The sequence below is a fragment of the Medicago sativa genome, chromosome 1, assembly GCF_051527215.1.
Source record: "Medicago sativa cultivar Bolivia chromosome 1, Bolivia_mono, whole genome shotgun sequence".
Classification (NCBI taxonomy): Eukaryota; Viridiplantae; Streptophyta; class Magnoliopsida; order Fabales; family Fabaceae; genus Medicago; species Medicago sativa.
In genome coordinates this window covers 94672118-94689683 of record NC_140749.1, presented here as the reverse complement: position 1 = coordinate 94689683, position 17566 = coordinate 94672118, and the positions used below count along the sequence as shown (strand labels likewise).

The window sequence follows — 17566 nt, the reverse complement described above, 5'->3', positions numbered from 1 at the left end:
ACTTATTATCCATCATTGACATTTGACATCTTCATCCCTCACTCTTATTCTTCTTCCTCAACCTCACCAAAACTAATTATCCATATACCACTTATCATCACCCATTCTAAGCTGTGTTAAATAAAAATCAAACAAAACCCTGTATTCGACTTTTTAGGCTAGTAGTGCTAATTTATTAAGCTTTCAATATATATTGCAAGACCATTACGAATACAACTACAAAGTATGATATGAGTGTAGAAGCAATGAAAAAAAAAAAAATCTCGTAAATTCTTTGGTAGTAAAATTTAGTGACTGAATTAGAGAGGAATTTCATGTTTTTCCTCACTAATTTTTGTTTTTTTAATAGTGAAATTACGCTTGTTCAAAAAAAAAATGATATCGCTCTTTGAACTTCAATAGTCTTCTAAAAACTAAATATCATTGAGCATTTAAATTTCTTTATTAAATACTTACTTTTTTGACCCAGTCATTAAAATACTTTTTTATCAACTTCTACCATCATTACTATTAACTTTTTTTTTTTTCTTCATTAAAATGCCCCATACATATATTTTACCGAATACAAAGTATAAGCAATTTTCATCATTACTATTAACTTTTTTTTTCTCCCTCAATCTATAATAATAAACCAATGAATCGGTTGGGATGTCACGGGAGGAAGAATTATGAAAGAACTTGTAGATGTTCAAATATAGAAGCATCTGAATAAAAGGAAACCATATTTTATTGATTGTAAAAAAGCATACTCAAACAGCTCAAGATAGATTCACTTGTAGATGTTCTAATATATCGAACACACATATTGAGAAATATTGCTTCTACATATGCTTGCCAAAAATGGCCTCAACAACACCTTGAGCAATAGGATGGTAACACTCACGAGCCTCAGAAAAAAGTCTCTTGGCAAACACTTTGTCATCTTCATTGCCACTGTCTTTCACCAGTGCAGTGTAAAGTGGACGGAGATACTTCATCCTTCCAACTTCTTTTAACGTTTTCTCCACTTCGCTATAGTAAGCTTTGCATCCGCATGAAATAGCCCGTTGGAGAAATGACACCTTAACCTCATAATCTTTGGATTCAGATAGTTTGTAGCGTGAATCCAAGGCTAAGACCTGCACAATATTATACAACATAAAATACAACCGCCAACCTTCCACCGAGCTTTATATTAATTATTCTTTATTTTTTATCTTCCTTTTGAAGAGCTTAAAGTGGACCAAAAGCAAAAGAGCAATATAATATACAATATATGATATTCAAAGTAATATAATGACCAACATAATGGCATATGAACTGTCTTTCTCCTACCAGAAAAGAAAGTATATATTATGCTTAGAATAAGAATGAGCAGCATGGGCTATATAAAGGAGGTTTGGTAGTGGAGTTGAATTTCTCTTAAAAATAAATTATGCTTGGGTGTATTGTTTTAAAGGTTCATATTTCAGAGGTGATGCAAAAATCAAAGTTGTGATCATCAAAGGTTAAATATTTGATGGCTAACTTAGGAGAAAGTATGCAAAGAGCATCAAAACAATAACTAGTTTTATACTATGCAATAGCTTAGAGAAGCTAGCATTTACCTTTCTGCACTGTTTTAACGAGCCACTAAACACGAATTTCTAGGCTTGTGCCTGAAGCACTCTTCAATATTGTAGCAGAAAAAGCCAGTGACTAACATATCAAATCCAATAGAAATGTATGACACTAGCTGATTTATAGAACTGAAAGCTAAGGTTGTCTATAAAACTTCCTATATATTTTCCAGACCATACATCACATCTCTCCATCTATGAAGCAATATAAAAAGATAACTTAAGATACATTCGAAATAGAAATTCACATGTTAAGCAGTTCAATACAAATCAAAATACCAGAAACAACCAATTCTCAAGAGCAGACACATTTTCATCAATGGATCCTATTCTAGTCAGTAAGTAGAATGAAATCAAGGGATCCATTTCAATAGTCTAACTTACTAACACCAGAAAGAATCCTAGACGGGAACAGTCTTATCGATTTTGGATAGTGGGCCATGGCAAAAAATCAGCTATTTTAAACCCATTATTTCTGCCATTAAACGTCATGACACTGTCATCCTTTACAAATTGGCCATAGCAATAGGCAAAAAATCCAAACCACAATCTGCCATGGCTGCTATTTGATAAATTGAACAGAAAGAGAATAAAGAGGGGAAGTAAAAGAAATGAAAGGAAAGGTAGAATTTCCCATGACCAGCAGTAATAGTAAAATGAGTTAATGAAGGATAAGCTTCCACAAACATGTAGTGATCAGTTCCTCTAAGAGTGCAGCAATTTTGTAAATGAATACATATTCCATATAAAAATGAGCAGCTCATATCAATAATATCAATCAAGTTGCCAAATAAGGGCACATACAATGTTGTCAAGATCACAATCTAAATTGTAAGATCGTACGATTTTGTTGTACCTCATAACGAGTTGGACCGTAGGAAAAATCAATGTTTTTTTGTTTGTTAATATAATTTTTCATTCTGGTAGGTTTTGTGATTTTGCAACCCCCTCCCCGATCCTAGGTAGGATGTTGATCTTAAGTTCTCAACAACTATGGCGGAAACAGAAAGGTCACTAAGAAATTGTGAAAACAGTATACCTGAGAAGCTTCAATAGATTTCGGCAAGTTATCCAAGTAGAGCTCCCACTCCTGACCTTGCCACTCAGCAATTTCATCCTCCCTTGGCATCCTCCCATTTACCGACTCATTTGCCAGTGATACAATTGTCTTATATACACTGGAGTCGGGCTCAAAAGCATCAGATGGGATGCCAGTACCTTCTGTCCACAGTACAAGGTCAATCTTATTCTCTATGCCAGGGATGTTTGCTTTAAGGAAGTCAAGGAATGTTTCTGTATCAATCGATTTGAACTTGAAGGTGGCAATATATTTCTTCAGAAACTCATCAAATGCAGGTCTCCCAATCTGTACATTTCGCAAGAAAATCTACTAATAAATAAAGTACAAGTTTAACTCCAATATGACAAAATATGCATTGTTCTTCAACCCAGAACAAAAACAGCAAATGAAACACAGATGAAAAAAGTATGAGCATAAAATTTAGCAATTGCAGCTTTTAGTAAATGAAGAATCTTCTTAAAACACGAAAAATAATCAGGAGCATGATATAATGTAAGCTTTATAAATATAGGAACAAGTGAACAACTGCAAATACCTCACGTTCAATGCGCAACAAGAACTGGAAACCTTTCTCATATGGAACCTGAGAATACACATCATCAGGGTCAATTCCTTCCTGGTTATTTTTTAGCTTAGTCAACTCCATATTGTCCTTGAACCTCTCTACATCCTCATTTAAACCTCTCCAACCAATTCCAATATTCAACATGGCTCTTTTCTCTCCTTGTACAGCCTCCACAATCCTCCGCTCTGCATAAGTAGTGAATCCCTAAAACCACAATCAACAATGACAACTTAAAGGTCAAATGTTTAACTTTGGTAGGAAAAACTACAGCATAAATCAGTTTATAAAGCAAAAATGTGTGACCAATTTTTCTCCATGTCAACCAATGAAATAAATTCCAAAAGAAAGCCAATCAAAGGAAGAATGCAAAAACTAGCAAAGGTTACATTTTTAATTGGAAAAATAATATATGTTAGTACATGATGTTTTCCTACAATGATGAAGTGACAGTATCAACAAACATGCAAACTGTAAAAACCGGAGCAGCACATATATAATAAGGCTGTCCTGTTTCTGTAGTGATTTTTCTCGTTATGTATATAACGAGGAGTGAACTCAATAAATCACCACAAGTAAATTTTCAGACTAGCTGATATATTTGAAGACATAAGCAAACCAGAATATGAGGAGACTTTCCCATTTGCAGACACACAAATACTAAAGCAATTAAGGCTATGTTTTTGGGTAAACAACTTACTTAAGCGCTAATAGCATATGCATGTATCATATAAGTGCTTAAACATTAGTTATTTTGTATCACAAAAAATGAAATAAATTCCAATTGTTTTCATATTAGTTATAAGTTGTTTTCCTAAACTATTACGGTGAGTTGTGGAAATAAACTAAAAACAGCTTATAGACATGTTATAAACTGTTTTCATAAGCAAACATAAGTTGAAAACAGTCTTATACATATAAGCTCAAATAAGTCAATCCAAACATGTACGAAAGGTATACATAGTATTATAGTAATACCTCGTTGAGCCAAAAATGTTCATTGGTCTTGTTAGTGATCAAATTTCCAGTCCAGCTATGAGCAAGTTCATGAGCCACAACCTGTGCACCGGTTGCATCCCCTTTAATAACCGTCGGGGTCAAAAACACCATCCTTGGATTCTCCATACCACCATAAGGAAAACTAGGTGGCAAAACCAACAAATCAAATCTCTCCCACTCATAATTTCCAAACAATCTTTCCCCTTCCCTAATCATATCCTCAGTCCCATCAAACTCTTTAGCAGCTGAATCCAACAGTTGAGGCGCAGCTTCAGCATAAACCCTAGTCCTGGGCCCCACCTCCCTGTTATCAAGCTCACCAACTGCAAATGCAAATAGGTAAGGTGGAATTGGAAGTTCCATCTCAAACTCTTCCACCACTCTACCTTTGGACGAATTCCCAAAACACTCATCATCATCATCCAACGATTCGCTACGCGCCACGTGTTTTGCAGCCATCACAGCCGTCAATTCTTTTGGAACATTCAACCGGGCCGAATAACAAACCCTAATGGCTGGTGTGTCCTGACAAGGGAAAACAGAACGGGCATGAATGGCTTGACATTGAGTATAGACAAAAGGGTGTTTCTTGTTGAAAGTTTGAGGAGGTAAGAGCCATTGAAGAGCAGAGGAAGAAGGGGAGGTGGTGTAAGTGATGAGAAAGGAGGTGTGGTTAGAAAGAGTGAGGGTGAGTTTAGAACCCTTGATTGGGTCGATGGTTGGAGAGAGGGAAAAAGGGATTGGAGTGGATTGAGAAGGGTCAGTGATGGAGTGGATTTCAAGGGAACGAGTGTCGAGGAAGAAAGGACCAGAGTGAGGGTTTTGGAGAGTGAAGAGTGCAGAAGCATGAATGGTTGAAGATGGGAAATCTAAGTAGAGTGTGAGGGAAATGTGAGTGGTTGGTGGGTGAGTTGAGTCTGTGTATGAGTGAGGATCAACGGGTGCCATTGTTGTTGTTGTTGTTGTTGTTGGAGAGTGGAGAAAAATGGGAATAGAGGAAGAAGAACAACATGCAAAAGATTAATATGTTTTGTTTAACTTGATTGAGGTTGATGTCTTTATTAATGATAATGATGCTTATTCTTTTCTTAGCGGTGAGAGAAAGGCATAAAAGGACGATTTATAAATATTTTTTTTGACAAAGAACGATTTATATTTTATACTCTACTTTATTGGATAATAAAAAAAAAAATTGAACTAAACATCTCTTAAAAAAAAATTGAACTAAACATGAAAAAAAAATGAACTAAACATCTCTTCAACAACTTAGAACCGTCTTAACTAGACATCCAATTATGAAATATAATATATAAGCGTCTATAAAGAAGGTCAGAGGTGTGGTTATGAAAACACCACCTCTCTTCATTTTTCGTGAGTTTCATTTAAACATCTACTTTGAGGTGCTCTGTTGTAAATGATCTAAATGGTAGTGCTCGAAATGAGAGTAGGACACCTAGAAGTCCAACTTATTTCAACTTGACTTGAGTAAAATTAATTAAATTAAAAACTCGAATCGAGTTGGATGTGAACCTTATTTAACTTGATTTCGGCTCATTTATAATTCAGAAGCAACTTATTTGCTCAAATCAAATAATTCAGTAATCAATTTCATAAAAAAAGTCAAAAAAAAATCTCTCTGCCTTTTTTTTAAAAAATAAAATATTGAATTAAGATAAAAGTTATCACAGACAAAAACTTTTTCAAGAATATACATAAATATATAGTTTACACTAGCTTTAATATATAGAAGAATATAAAAGACTTCTGTCAAAAAAAAAAAAAAAGAATATAAAAGACTACATAGCAAAATACAAACAACCCAAAATAAGTACATATAATATAGACAAAATCCAACAAAATTTCACGACTAGGATCGTGAATACCCTGCAAAAATCCTTTTATTCCCAAACTTATATTTTTTTTTTTGACAAAAACAAAAGATATTCATTCATTCATATTGATAGAATACATCAGAGACAATAACATGATCAATATCGCTAAAAACATAAAGGGTGAATCTGCGAACAAACTCACAGCACCCAAGTTAATAGCATTCAACAGCAAAATGCCTACAAATAATGTGATAAAATCTAAATCACAAGAATACCCATGCTTCTGGATCTGCAACGTTGACGCCCAAATCATTGATTGAATTTGTGATTGTCTGAAGCTGATCTTTCAATACGAATCAAACGAACACCGCACAACAAAAGATGCAAAAACAAACAACGCCGCACAAGACGACGAACAACACAACGTCGCACTAAGACGACGAAATCACGAAAAAACGCAAAAGAAAAATTTGATGTATGTGGAAATCACTTATTTAGATTGAAAGAAAAGAGAAAAAAGATGCAGAGGGGTGATTCTAGGTCAAAAATTGACCTAAAATCACCCCTCCTCGATGTGTGAAAGACGAAGAAAATTTAGAGAGAAGACAGAGTTTCTCTCACTAAAAAATTAGGGTTGACTTTTGACCTTCTTTAAAGGTGCCGATTCTTTCCCAAACTCCCACTTTAAAGGGGCTGCTAACTTACTCCCACCCAAAAACATGAAGGATTAAGTTAGCAAGCCTACTCCCACTTGTTTTTTTTACTAAATAACCAATCACACTCTTTTGAATTAGTTTTAGATTAAGGACAATTTAGTCAATTTCATATATTATTTTTTTAAAGAAATTTCATATATTTTTTTGAGAGAAAAACATGTCACGAACATTTTTTTCCCTCGCACGTGTATTTCGTCGGTGTTAGTTTTAGATTAAGGACAATTTAGTCAATTTCATATATTATTTTTTTAAAGAAATTTCATATGTTTTTTTGAGAGCAAAACATGTCACGAACATTTTTTTTTCCCTCGTACGTGTATTTCGTCGGTGTTAGTGTGACCACATAAATCCCTTATTTTGTCACTGGCTTAAAGCTTGGCTTATGGTGGATTTGGAGACACCGCAATCTCATGTGCCTAGGTAACGAGACTATGTCTGTAACTCAGCTGAGCTGTAATATTTTCGGATTAGCAGAAGCAATTAGCTCGGCATTCACTGTAACACCCCGTTTTCCCAACGTAAAAATTTCGTATTAAATCAGAGTATTTAAATCATAAACGGAATGTCACATACTACTTTAAAGTCATAAAATAGATATTAATAAATATCCTTCCAGGTTCAGCATCATAAAACTTTGGAAATACGCAGCGGAAATATTTCGACATGAATAAAGTCTTGGCACGCAGGCCTTATCAGAAAATCTCATAATTTGGTTCAATACTTATTCATAAAAAGTTCATAAATGACACGTAAGGAATAGATATGAAAGTAAGTCTCATCCCGTTACGTATCAGAGCACCTAGACACAAGTGAGGAGTCCACTCACGAACACTTCTAGTCTTTATTACCTGCAAGTTACCCATACGAAGGGCAACATTTTCAAGCAGAAGGGGTGAGATTTCTCAAACAATAATATTAAACATATAAATCATATAAAGTACAATCAACAACTTAAACATCATTAACATATCTTATACTCCATTAACTAGCATCATTAATCTCCTACATTAGTTATACACTTCATCTTATATCATCTTAATTGTAGACTTAAACATCATCATATAACATCAATTACTAATTCATAAACATCAGCATACATCATCAAATATTAATCACACACATCATCACATATATTAATCACAAACATCATCACATATAATGATCATAAGCATTAACATCTAACACCAAATATAATCATAAGCATCAACATCTAACACCAAATATAATCATAAGCATCATCATGTATTTCACATAAGTATCATTATCAAAGCATATCATTTATCGAAAACAACTTCATAATTAAGTTCGTAATCAACTTATTAAACAAACATCATCATTAAATCATCATCAAATATAAGTTATGACGACTCTACAATGCAACAACATCTTCAACAACAACTTAGACAACTTCAACATGCATGTGGTACCACCAGGGCATTAAGCCCCCCTCGCTAAGGTCATATTTGGACCTGTCGGGCATTAAGCCCCCATCGCTAAGGTCATAAAGAACCTGTCGGGCATTAAGCCCCCATCGCTAAGGTCATAAAGAACCTGTCGGGCATTAAGCCCCCATCACTGACTATGCAACGACACAATCTTCTTACAACTTGGACAACAACGTGAACATCTTATACAATTCCATTAAAATGGACAACTTCTTAAATCATGACAACTTAGACCGACTTATACATCTTCACTAAGATTCAGCAGCAACAAACAACAATAATTGCAGCATATAACAGTGCTAAAATATCATATCATCAATAAGAAATGAATCATATCAACTTAACATCATAGAACATGATAATATTATGTATCATACAATACTCACATAATGTATTCTAACATATCAACAACAATAACCACATATACATTAATCAATTACATTCATATCAAAGTCCAAAACATTCTTCAAAAGCAAATCAAGTTTGATCAATGAGACATAAGCCAAATACTCATAAAACACCTCAACTAAATCCCTAATACTTAAGTTGAAGTTGGGAAACCAACCATAAGTTTTTGGACTAACTTGGGATTAGTTATGCTAAGTTTTCTTAAAGTTTTCTGAAGACCCACTTGGACTATTTTCATAATAACTTAAAAACTATGAATCATTTTCATGTCAAACCAAAACCATTACAAAGCTAACTCAAATATCTACAACTTTTATGTTTACACTGAAAGCTAATTCAACACGGAAAGGGGTGAAAAAGACACAAGAACGCAACAATCGAAGTTCTGGCAGCATGCAACGAAAACACAACAAGCAGTCACCCATGAGGGGCTGTCTTGCTGCGCCCAGGCGTGGAAAACTGCGCCCAGGCGTGGGAAGGCAGTAGCCCACCTGCGACGCAGCTCTGTGCAATCCCATTTTTTTCGGTTTCACCGTTTCGTCCGTAAAAACCTAACCGTTACTCCGAATCCGATTCCGTTTTCGCCTACGCGTTCTATTCGACAAATCCTATCATATTTTACTAAAAAATCATATTTTTAAATCTCCAAAACAGCTTATCCTAGAATCACTTATTTCTCAAAAACACTTAAAATCACTTTTTCTCAGAATCTCAACTTTTCATCAATTCTCATGTTTCTAACCATCAAACTACTTCTAACAACATTCCTATAGGATATCTAAGGTTTGTTCATGATTCTCTCATCAATTCTACGGTTCTTCATCATCTAATCATCAAAATCGCTCATAAACCCTAATTCTTAAACTCACCGACTTCTCATCTAATCATATGTTTTAAACCTCAAAACTATTCCAATAATCATTCTACGGATTATCTAAGGACTGTTCACAGTTTCTACATCAATCTAACAATTTTCATCCATTAATCCTCAATTCTTCACTCAAAACCCTAATCCTCTTAATCTCACAAACTCTCCCCAACTTTGTTAGATGTAATCTAATGATTTACAACTTAATATTAAAGCAAGATAGTCTCACCCTTACCTTAGATTAATTCCTGAATCAGTGTCAGCGTTCTTCTTTCCTAAGGTCTTCTCCTCTTCTCTTGACTTTTCTCTCCTCTTCTCTTCTTTCTTGTTCTCCTCTTTTCCAAAAAGCGGTTTCCGGTAAACTCTTTCTAACCTAAGTTTCTCTATTTATAATACTAAAATATTCTTCCCAAATCTATTTAGGTCCAACAACTTATTCTTCTTTCTATTCTAACCCCCAAATCCACTCACACTAATAATCCTCATATTCTAATAAATAATATTTCTCTACTAAATATATAATAATAAACCAAATAACAATATATTTCCACATAAAATAACAAATATATTTCTGCACCAAATAACATATATATTTCTACACAAAATAACAAATATATTTCTACTCCAAATAACATATATATTATGCTAGTAAATACCAACATATAACATAACAAAATATCACTCAACAAAATATATTAACCAAATTATAAAAAGACATATAATCTCAACAAATCATATATCCCTCATATAAATCATATAAATACATAAATATATTCTAAAACTAAGTAAAATAATTAAATAAAAAGGAGGGCGTTACAACTCTCCCCAACTTAAAAGAATTTCGTCCTCGAAATTCAAGCACAATAGAAAATAAATTTAGTCATTACTTCTTCAAACAAAACACAAAAACCACATCAAGTTAGTCAGTTAAACATGATCACATAAAAAAAACATAACTACTAACTAGAAAACATGACGACACGACACAACTACTCATCTACTTGGCCGGACGGACCGACCTGCTCTGATACCAATTGTAACACCCCGTTTTCCCAACGTAAAAATTTCGTATTAAATCAGAGTATTTAAATCATAAACGGAATGTCACATACTACTTTAAAGTCATAAAATAGATATTAATAAATATCCTTCCAGGTTCAGCATCATAAAACTTTGGAAATACGCAGCGGAAATATTTCGACATGAATAAAGTCTTGGCACGCAGGCCTTATCAGAAAATCTCATAATTTGGTTCAATACTTATTCATAAAAAGTTCATAAATGACACGTAAGGAATAGATATGAAAGTAAGTCTCATCCCGTTACGTATCAGAGCACCTAGACACAAGTGAGGAGTCCACTCACGAACACTTCTAGTCTTTATTACCTGCAAGTTACCCATACGAAGGGCAACATTTTCAAGCAGAAGGGGTGAGATTTCTCAAACAATAATATTAAACATATAAATCATATAAAGTACAATCAACAACTTAAACATCATTAACATATCTTATACTCCATTAACTAGCATCATTAATCTCCTACATTAGTTATACACTTCATCTTATATCATCTTAATTGTAGACTTAAACATCATCATATAACATCAATTACTAATTCATAAACATCAGCATACATCATCAAATATTAATCACACACATCATCACATATATTAATCACAAACATCATCACATATAATGATCATAAGCATTAACATCTAACACCAAATATAATCATAAGCATCAACATCTAACACCAAATATAATCATAAGCATCATCATGTATTTCACATAAGTATCATTATCAAAGCATATCATTTATCGAAAACGACTTCATAATTAAGTTCGTAATCAACTTATTAAACAAACATCATCATTAAATCATCATCAAATATAAGTTATGACGACTCTACAATGCAACAACATCTTCAACAACAACTTAGACAACTTCAACATGCATGTGGTACCACCAGGGCATTAAGCCCCCTTCGCTAAGGTCATATTTGGACCTGTCGGGCATTAAGCCCCCATCGCTAAGGTCATAAAGAACCTGTCGGGCATTAAGCCCCCATCACTGACTATGCAACGACACAATCTTCTTACAACTTGGACAACAACGTGAACATCTTATACAATTCCATTAAAATGGACAACTTCTTAAATCATGACAACTTAGACCGACTTATACATCTTCACTAAGATTCAGCAGCAACAAACAACAATAATTGCAGCATATAACAGTGCTAAAATATCATATCATCAATAAGAAATGAATCATATCAACTTAACATCATAGAACATGATAATATTATGTATCATACAATACTCACATAATGTATTCTAACATATCAACAACAATAACCACATATACATTAATCAATTACATTCATATCAAAGTCCAAAACATTCTTCAAAAGCAAATCAAGTTTGATCAATGAGACATAAGCCAAATACTCAGAAAACACCTCAACTAAATCCCTAATACTTAAGTTGAAGTTGGGAAACCAACCATAAGTTTTTGGACTAACTTGGGATTAGTTATGCTAAGTTTTCTTAAAGTTTTCTGAAGACCCACTTGGACTATTTTCATAATAACTCAAAAACTATGAATCATTTTCATGTCAAACCAAAACCATTACAAAGCTAACTCAAATATCTACAACTTTTATGTTTACACTGAAAGCTAATTCAACACGGAAAGGGGTGAAAAAGACACAAGAACGCAACAATCGAAGTTCTGGCAGCATGCAACGAAAACACAACAAGCAGTCACCCATGAGGGGCTGTCTTGCTGCGCCCAGGCGTGGAAAACTGCGCCCAGGCGTGGGAAGGCAGTAGCCCACCTGCGACGCAGCTCTGTGCAGTCCCATTTTTTTCGGTTTCACCGTTTCGTCCGTAAAAACCTAACCGTTACTCCGAATCCGATTTCGTTTTCGCCTACGCGTTCTATTCGACAAATCCTATCATATTTTACTAAAAAATCATATTTTTAAATCTCCAAAACAGCTTATCCTAGAATCACTTATTTCTCAAAAACACTTAAAATCACTTTTTCTCAGAATCTCAACTTTTCATCAATTCTCATGTTTCTAACCATCAAACTACTTCTAACAACATTCCTATAGGATATCTAAGGTTTGTTCATGATTCTCTCATCAATTCTACGGTTCTTCATCATCTAATCATCAAAATCGCTCATAAACCCTAATTCTTAAACTCACCGACTTCTCATCTAATCATATGTTTTAAACCTCAAAACTATTCCAATAATCATTCTACGGATTATCTAAGGACTGTTCACAGTTTCTACATCAATCTAACAATTTTCATCCATTAATCCTCAATTCTTCACTCAAAACCCTAATCCTCTTAATCTCACAAACTCTCCCCAACTTTGTTAGATGTAATCTAATGATTTACAACTTAATATTAAAGCAAGATAGTCTCACCCTTACCTTAGATTAATTCCTGAATCAGTGTCAGCGTTCTTCTTTCCTAAGGTCTTCTCCTCTTCTCTTGACTTTTCTCTCCTCTTCTCTTCTTTCTTGTTCTCCTCTTTTCCAAAAAGCGGTTTCCGGTAAACTCTTTCTAACCTAAGCTTCTCTATTTATAATACTAAAATATTCTTCCCAAATCTATTTAGGTCCAACAACTTATTCTTCTTTCTATTCTAACCCCCAAATCCACTCACACTAATAATCCTCATATTCTAATAAATAATATTTCTCTACTAAATATATAATAATAAACCAAATAACAATATATTTCCACATAAAATAACAAATATATTTCTGCACCAAATAACATATATATTTCTACACAAAATAACAAATATATTTCTACTCCAAATAACATATATATTATGCTAGTAAATACCAACATATAACATAACAAAATATCACTCAACAAAATATATTAACCAAATTATAAAAAGACATCTAATCTCAACAAATCATATATCCCTCATATAAATCATATAAATACATAAATATATTCTAAAACTAAGTAAAATAATTAAATAAAAAGGAGGGCGTTACAACTCTCCCCAACTTAAAAGAATTTCGTCCTCGAAATTCAAGCACAATAGAAAATAAATTTAGTCATTACTTCTTCAAACAAAACACAAAAACCACATCAAGTTAGTCAGTTAAACATGATCACATAAAAAAAACATAACTACTAACTAGAAAACATGACGACACGACACAACTACTCATCTACTTGGCCGGACGGACCGACCTGCTCTGATACCAATTGTAACACCCCGTTTTCCCAACGTAAAAATTTCGTATTAAATCAGAGTATTTAAATCATAAACGGAATGTCACATACTACTTTAAAGTCATAAAATAGATATTAATAAATATCCTTCCAGGTTCAGCATCATAAAACTTTGGAAATACGCAGCGGAAATATTTCGACATGAATAAAGTCTTGGCACGCAGGCCTTATCAGAAAATCTCATAATTTGGTTCAATACTTATTCATAAAAAGTTCATAAATGACACGTAAGGAATAGATATGAAAGTAAGTCTCATCCCGTTACGTATCAGAGCACCTAGACACAAGTGAGGAGTCCACTCACGAACACTTCTAGTCTTTATTACCTGCAAGTTACCCATACGAAGGGCAACATTTTCAAGCAGAAGGGGTGAGATTTCTCAAACAATAATATTAAACATATAAATCATATAAAGTACAATCAACAACTTAAACATCATTAACATATCTTATACTCCATTAACTAGCATCATTAATCTCCTACATTAGTTATACACTTCATCTTATATCATCTTAATTGTAGACTTAAACATCATCATATAACATCAATTACTAATTCATAAACATCAGCATACATCATCAAATATTAATCACACACATCATCACATATATTAATCACAAACATCATCACATATAATGATCATAAGCATTAACATCTAACACCAAATATAATCATAAGCATCAACATCTAACACCAAATATAATCATAAGCATCATCATGTATTTCACATAAGTATCATTATCAAAGCATATCATTTATCGAAAACAACTTCATAATTAAGTTCGTAATCAACTTATTAAACAAACATCATCATTAAATCATCATCAAATATAAGTTATGACGACTCTACAATGCAACAACATCTTCAACAACAACTTAGACAACTTCAACATGCATGTGGTACCACCAGGGCATTAAGCCCCCTTCGCTAAGGTCATATTTGGACCTGTCGGGCATTAAGCCCCCATCGCTAAGGTCATAAAGAACCTGTCGGGCATTAAGCCCCCATCGCTAAGGTCATAAAGAACCTGTCGGGCATTAAGCCCCCATCACTGACTATGCAACGACACAATCTTCTTACAACTTGGACAACAACGTGAACATCTTATACAATTCCATTAAAATGGACAACTTCTTAAATCATGACAACTTAGACCGACTTATACATCTTCACTAAGATTCAGCAGCAACAAACAACAATAATTGCAGCATATAACAGTGCTAAAATATCATATCATCAATAAGAAATGAATCATATCAACTTAACATCATAGAACATGATAATATTATGTATCATACAATACTCACATAATGTATTCTAACATATCAACAACAATAACCACATATACATTAATCAATTACATTCATATCAAAGTCCAAAACATTCTTCAAAAGCAAATCAAGTTTGATCAATGAGACATAAGCCAAATACTCATAAAACACCTCAACTAAATCCCTAATACTTAAGTTGAAGTTGGGAAACCAACCATAAGTTTTTGGACTAACTTGGGATTAGTTATGCTAAGTTTTCTTAAAGTTTTCTGAAGACCCACTTGGACTATTTTCATAATAACTCAAAAACTATGAATCATTTTCATGTCAAACCAAAACCATTACAAAGCTAACTCAAATATCTACAACTTTTATGTTTACACTGAAAGCTAATTCAACACGGAAAGGGGTGAAAAAGACACAAGAACGCAACAATCGAAGTTCTGGCAGCATGCAACGAAAACACAACAAGCAGTCACCCATGAGGGGCTGTCTTGCTGCGCCCAGGCGTGGAAAACTGCGCCCAGGCGTGGGAAGGCAGTAGCCCACCTGCGACGCAGCTCTGTGCAGTCCCATTTTTTTCGGTTTCACCGTTTCGTCCGTAAAAACCTAACCGTTACTCCGAATCCGATTCCGTTTTCGCCTACGCGTTCTATTCGACAAATCCTATCATATTTTACTAAAAAATTATATTTTTAAATCTCCAAAACAGCTTATCCTAGAATCACTTATTTCTCAAAAACACTTAAAATCACTTTTTCTCAGAATCTCAACTTTTCATCAATTCTCATGTTTCTAACCATCAAACTACTTCTAACAACATTCCTATAGGATATCTAAGGTTTGTTCATGATTCTCTCATCAATTCTACGGTTCTTCATCATCTAATCATCAAAATCGCTCATAAACCCTAATTCTTAAACTCACCGACTTCTCATCTAATCATATGTTTTAAACCTCAAAACTATTCCAATAATCATTCTACGGATTATCTAAGGACTGTTCACAGTTTCTACATCAATCTAACAATTTTCATCCATTAATCCTCAATTCTTCACTCAAAACCCTAATCCTCTTAATCTCACAAACTCTCCCCAACTTTGTTAGATGTAATCTAATGATTTACAACTTAATATTAAAGCAAGATAGTCTCACCCTTACCTTAGATTAATTCCTGAATCAGTGTCAGCGTTCTTCTTTCCTAAGGTCTTCTCCTCTTCTCTTGACTTTTCTCTCCTCTTCTCTTCTTTCTTGTTCTCCTCTTTTCCAAAAAGCGGTTTCCGGTAAACTCTTTCTAACCTAAGCTTCTCTATTTATAATACTAAAATATTCTTCCCAAATCTATTTAGGTCCAACAACTTATTCTTCTTTCTATTCTAACCCCCAAATCCACTCACACTAATAATCCTCATATTCTAATAAATAATATTTCTCTACTAAATATATAATAATAAACCAAATAACAATATATTTCCACATAAAATAACAAATATATTTCTGCACCAAATAACATATATATTTCTACACAAAATAACAAATATATTTCTACTCCAAATAACATATATATTATGCTAGTAAATACCAACATATAACATAACAAAATATCACTCAACAAAATATATTAACTAAATTATAAAAAGACATCTAATCTCAACAAATCATATATCCCTCATATAAATCATATAAATACATAAATATATTCTAAAACTAAGTAAAATAATTAAATAAAAAGGAGGGCGTTACATTCACCGTAGCAGCTTTAGCCCCTCCCTTGGAAAGGTTCACGCGTTGGAACAACAATGACCATCAGCGCACCATTTTAAATGTGGACGGCAGCAGTAATGGGGATAGAACAGGAATTGGAGGAATTCTTAGGAATCATTCTGGCAGCCTCATATCTTGCTTTTCAGGTAATATTAATCACTCCAATGACATCCTGTATGCGGAACTCAAAGCTTTGTATCACGGTCTTATTATAGCTATCAGCCTTAATTACGAGGATTTGGCATGCTATTCAGACTCTCTTCTCACTGTTAACCTCATCAAGGAAGACCTCAATCACTATCATGTCTATGCGGTGCTCATTCAGAACATCAAAGATCTCATCAGCTCAAGAAATATCTCTATCCAGCATTCGCTAAGAGAAGGTAACCAGTGTGCGGACTTTATGACCAAGCTAGGAGCTTTGAATGATGAAGAACTGATTATTCACTCCCACCCTCCAGAGGGGCTTATTCCTTTGTTGCAATCGGATGAATTAGGAACGCTTTTCTTAAGGAGTTAGCTTTTGTTTTTGTTGTTTTTGTTGCTTTTGTCTTTTTTTTAGCCTTGTAACCAAAAAAAAAATCCCTTATTTTGTCAAAGCTGTTAAATGATTCATTAGAATAAAACAATTCTTTTTTTTTTTTTACAAGAATTCCTTTTTATTCATGCAAAAATAAAAAAACATTCATTTTTCTTCCAAAAATCTCTTTTTTTTCTTCAGAAAACATTAAATATAAACA

At 33.6% G+C, this 17566-nt stretch overlaps 2 protein-coding genes across 3 annotated transcripts; one reads left to right on the top strand and one right to left on the bottom strand.

Moving 5' to 3' along the window:
- Positions 1-709: 709 nt before the first annotated feature.
- LOC146959461 (peptidase M1 family protein) lies at positions 710-5272 on the bottom strand. Of its 2 annotated transcripts, none has more exons than XM_085741016.1 (4): positions 4220-5272; positions 3215-3448; positions 2638-2964; positions 710-1118 (listed from the first exon to the last, which is right to left on the bottom strand). In XM_085741016.1, the coding sequence occupies exons 1-4, from the start codon at positions 5186-5188 to the stop codon at positions 822-824; spliced, it is 1827 nt and encodes a 608-aa protein (XP_085597142.1). In that variant the 5' UTR covers positions 5189-5272; the 3' UTR covers positions 710-821. The 2 variants fall into 2 exon arrangements, with proteins under 2 accessions (XP_085597142.1, XP_085597143.1); XM_085741017.1 differs by lacking the exon at positions 710-1118 and adding an exon at positions 1587-1793.
- Positions 5273-7198: 1926 nt separating this feature from the next.
- On the top strand, positions 7199-17346 carry LOC146959460 (uncharacterized). The gene is made up of 2 exons (XM_085753791.1): positions 7199-7278; positions 16806-17346. Exons 1-2 carry the CDS (start codon positions 7199-7201, stop codon positions 17344-17346), a joined length of 621 nt encoding a protein of 206 aa, XP_085609917.1.
- Positions 17347-17566: the final 220 nt, after the last annotated feature.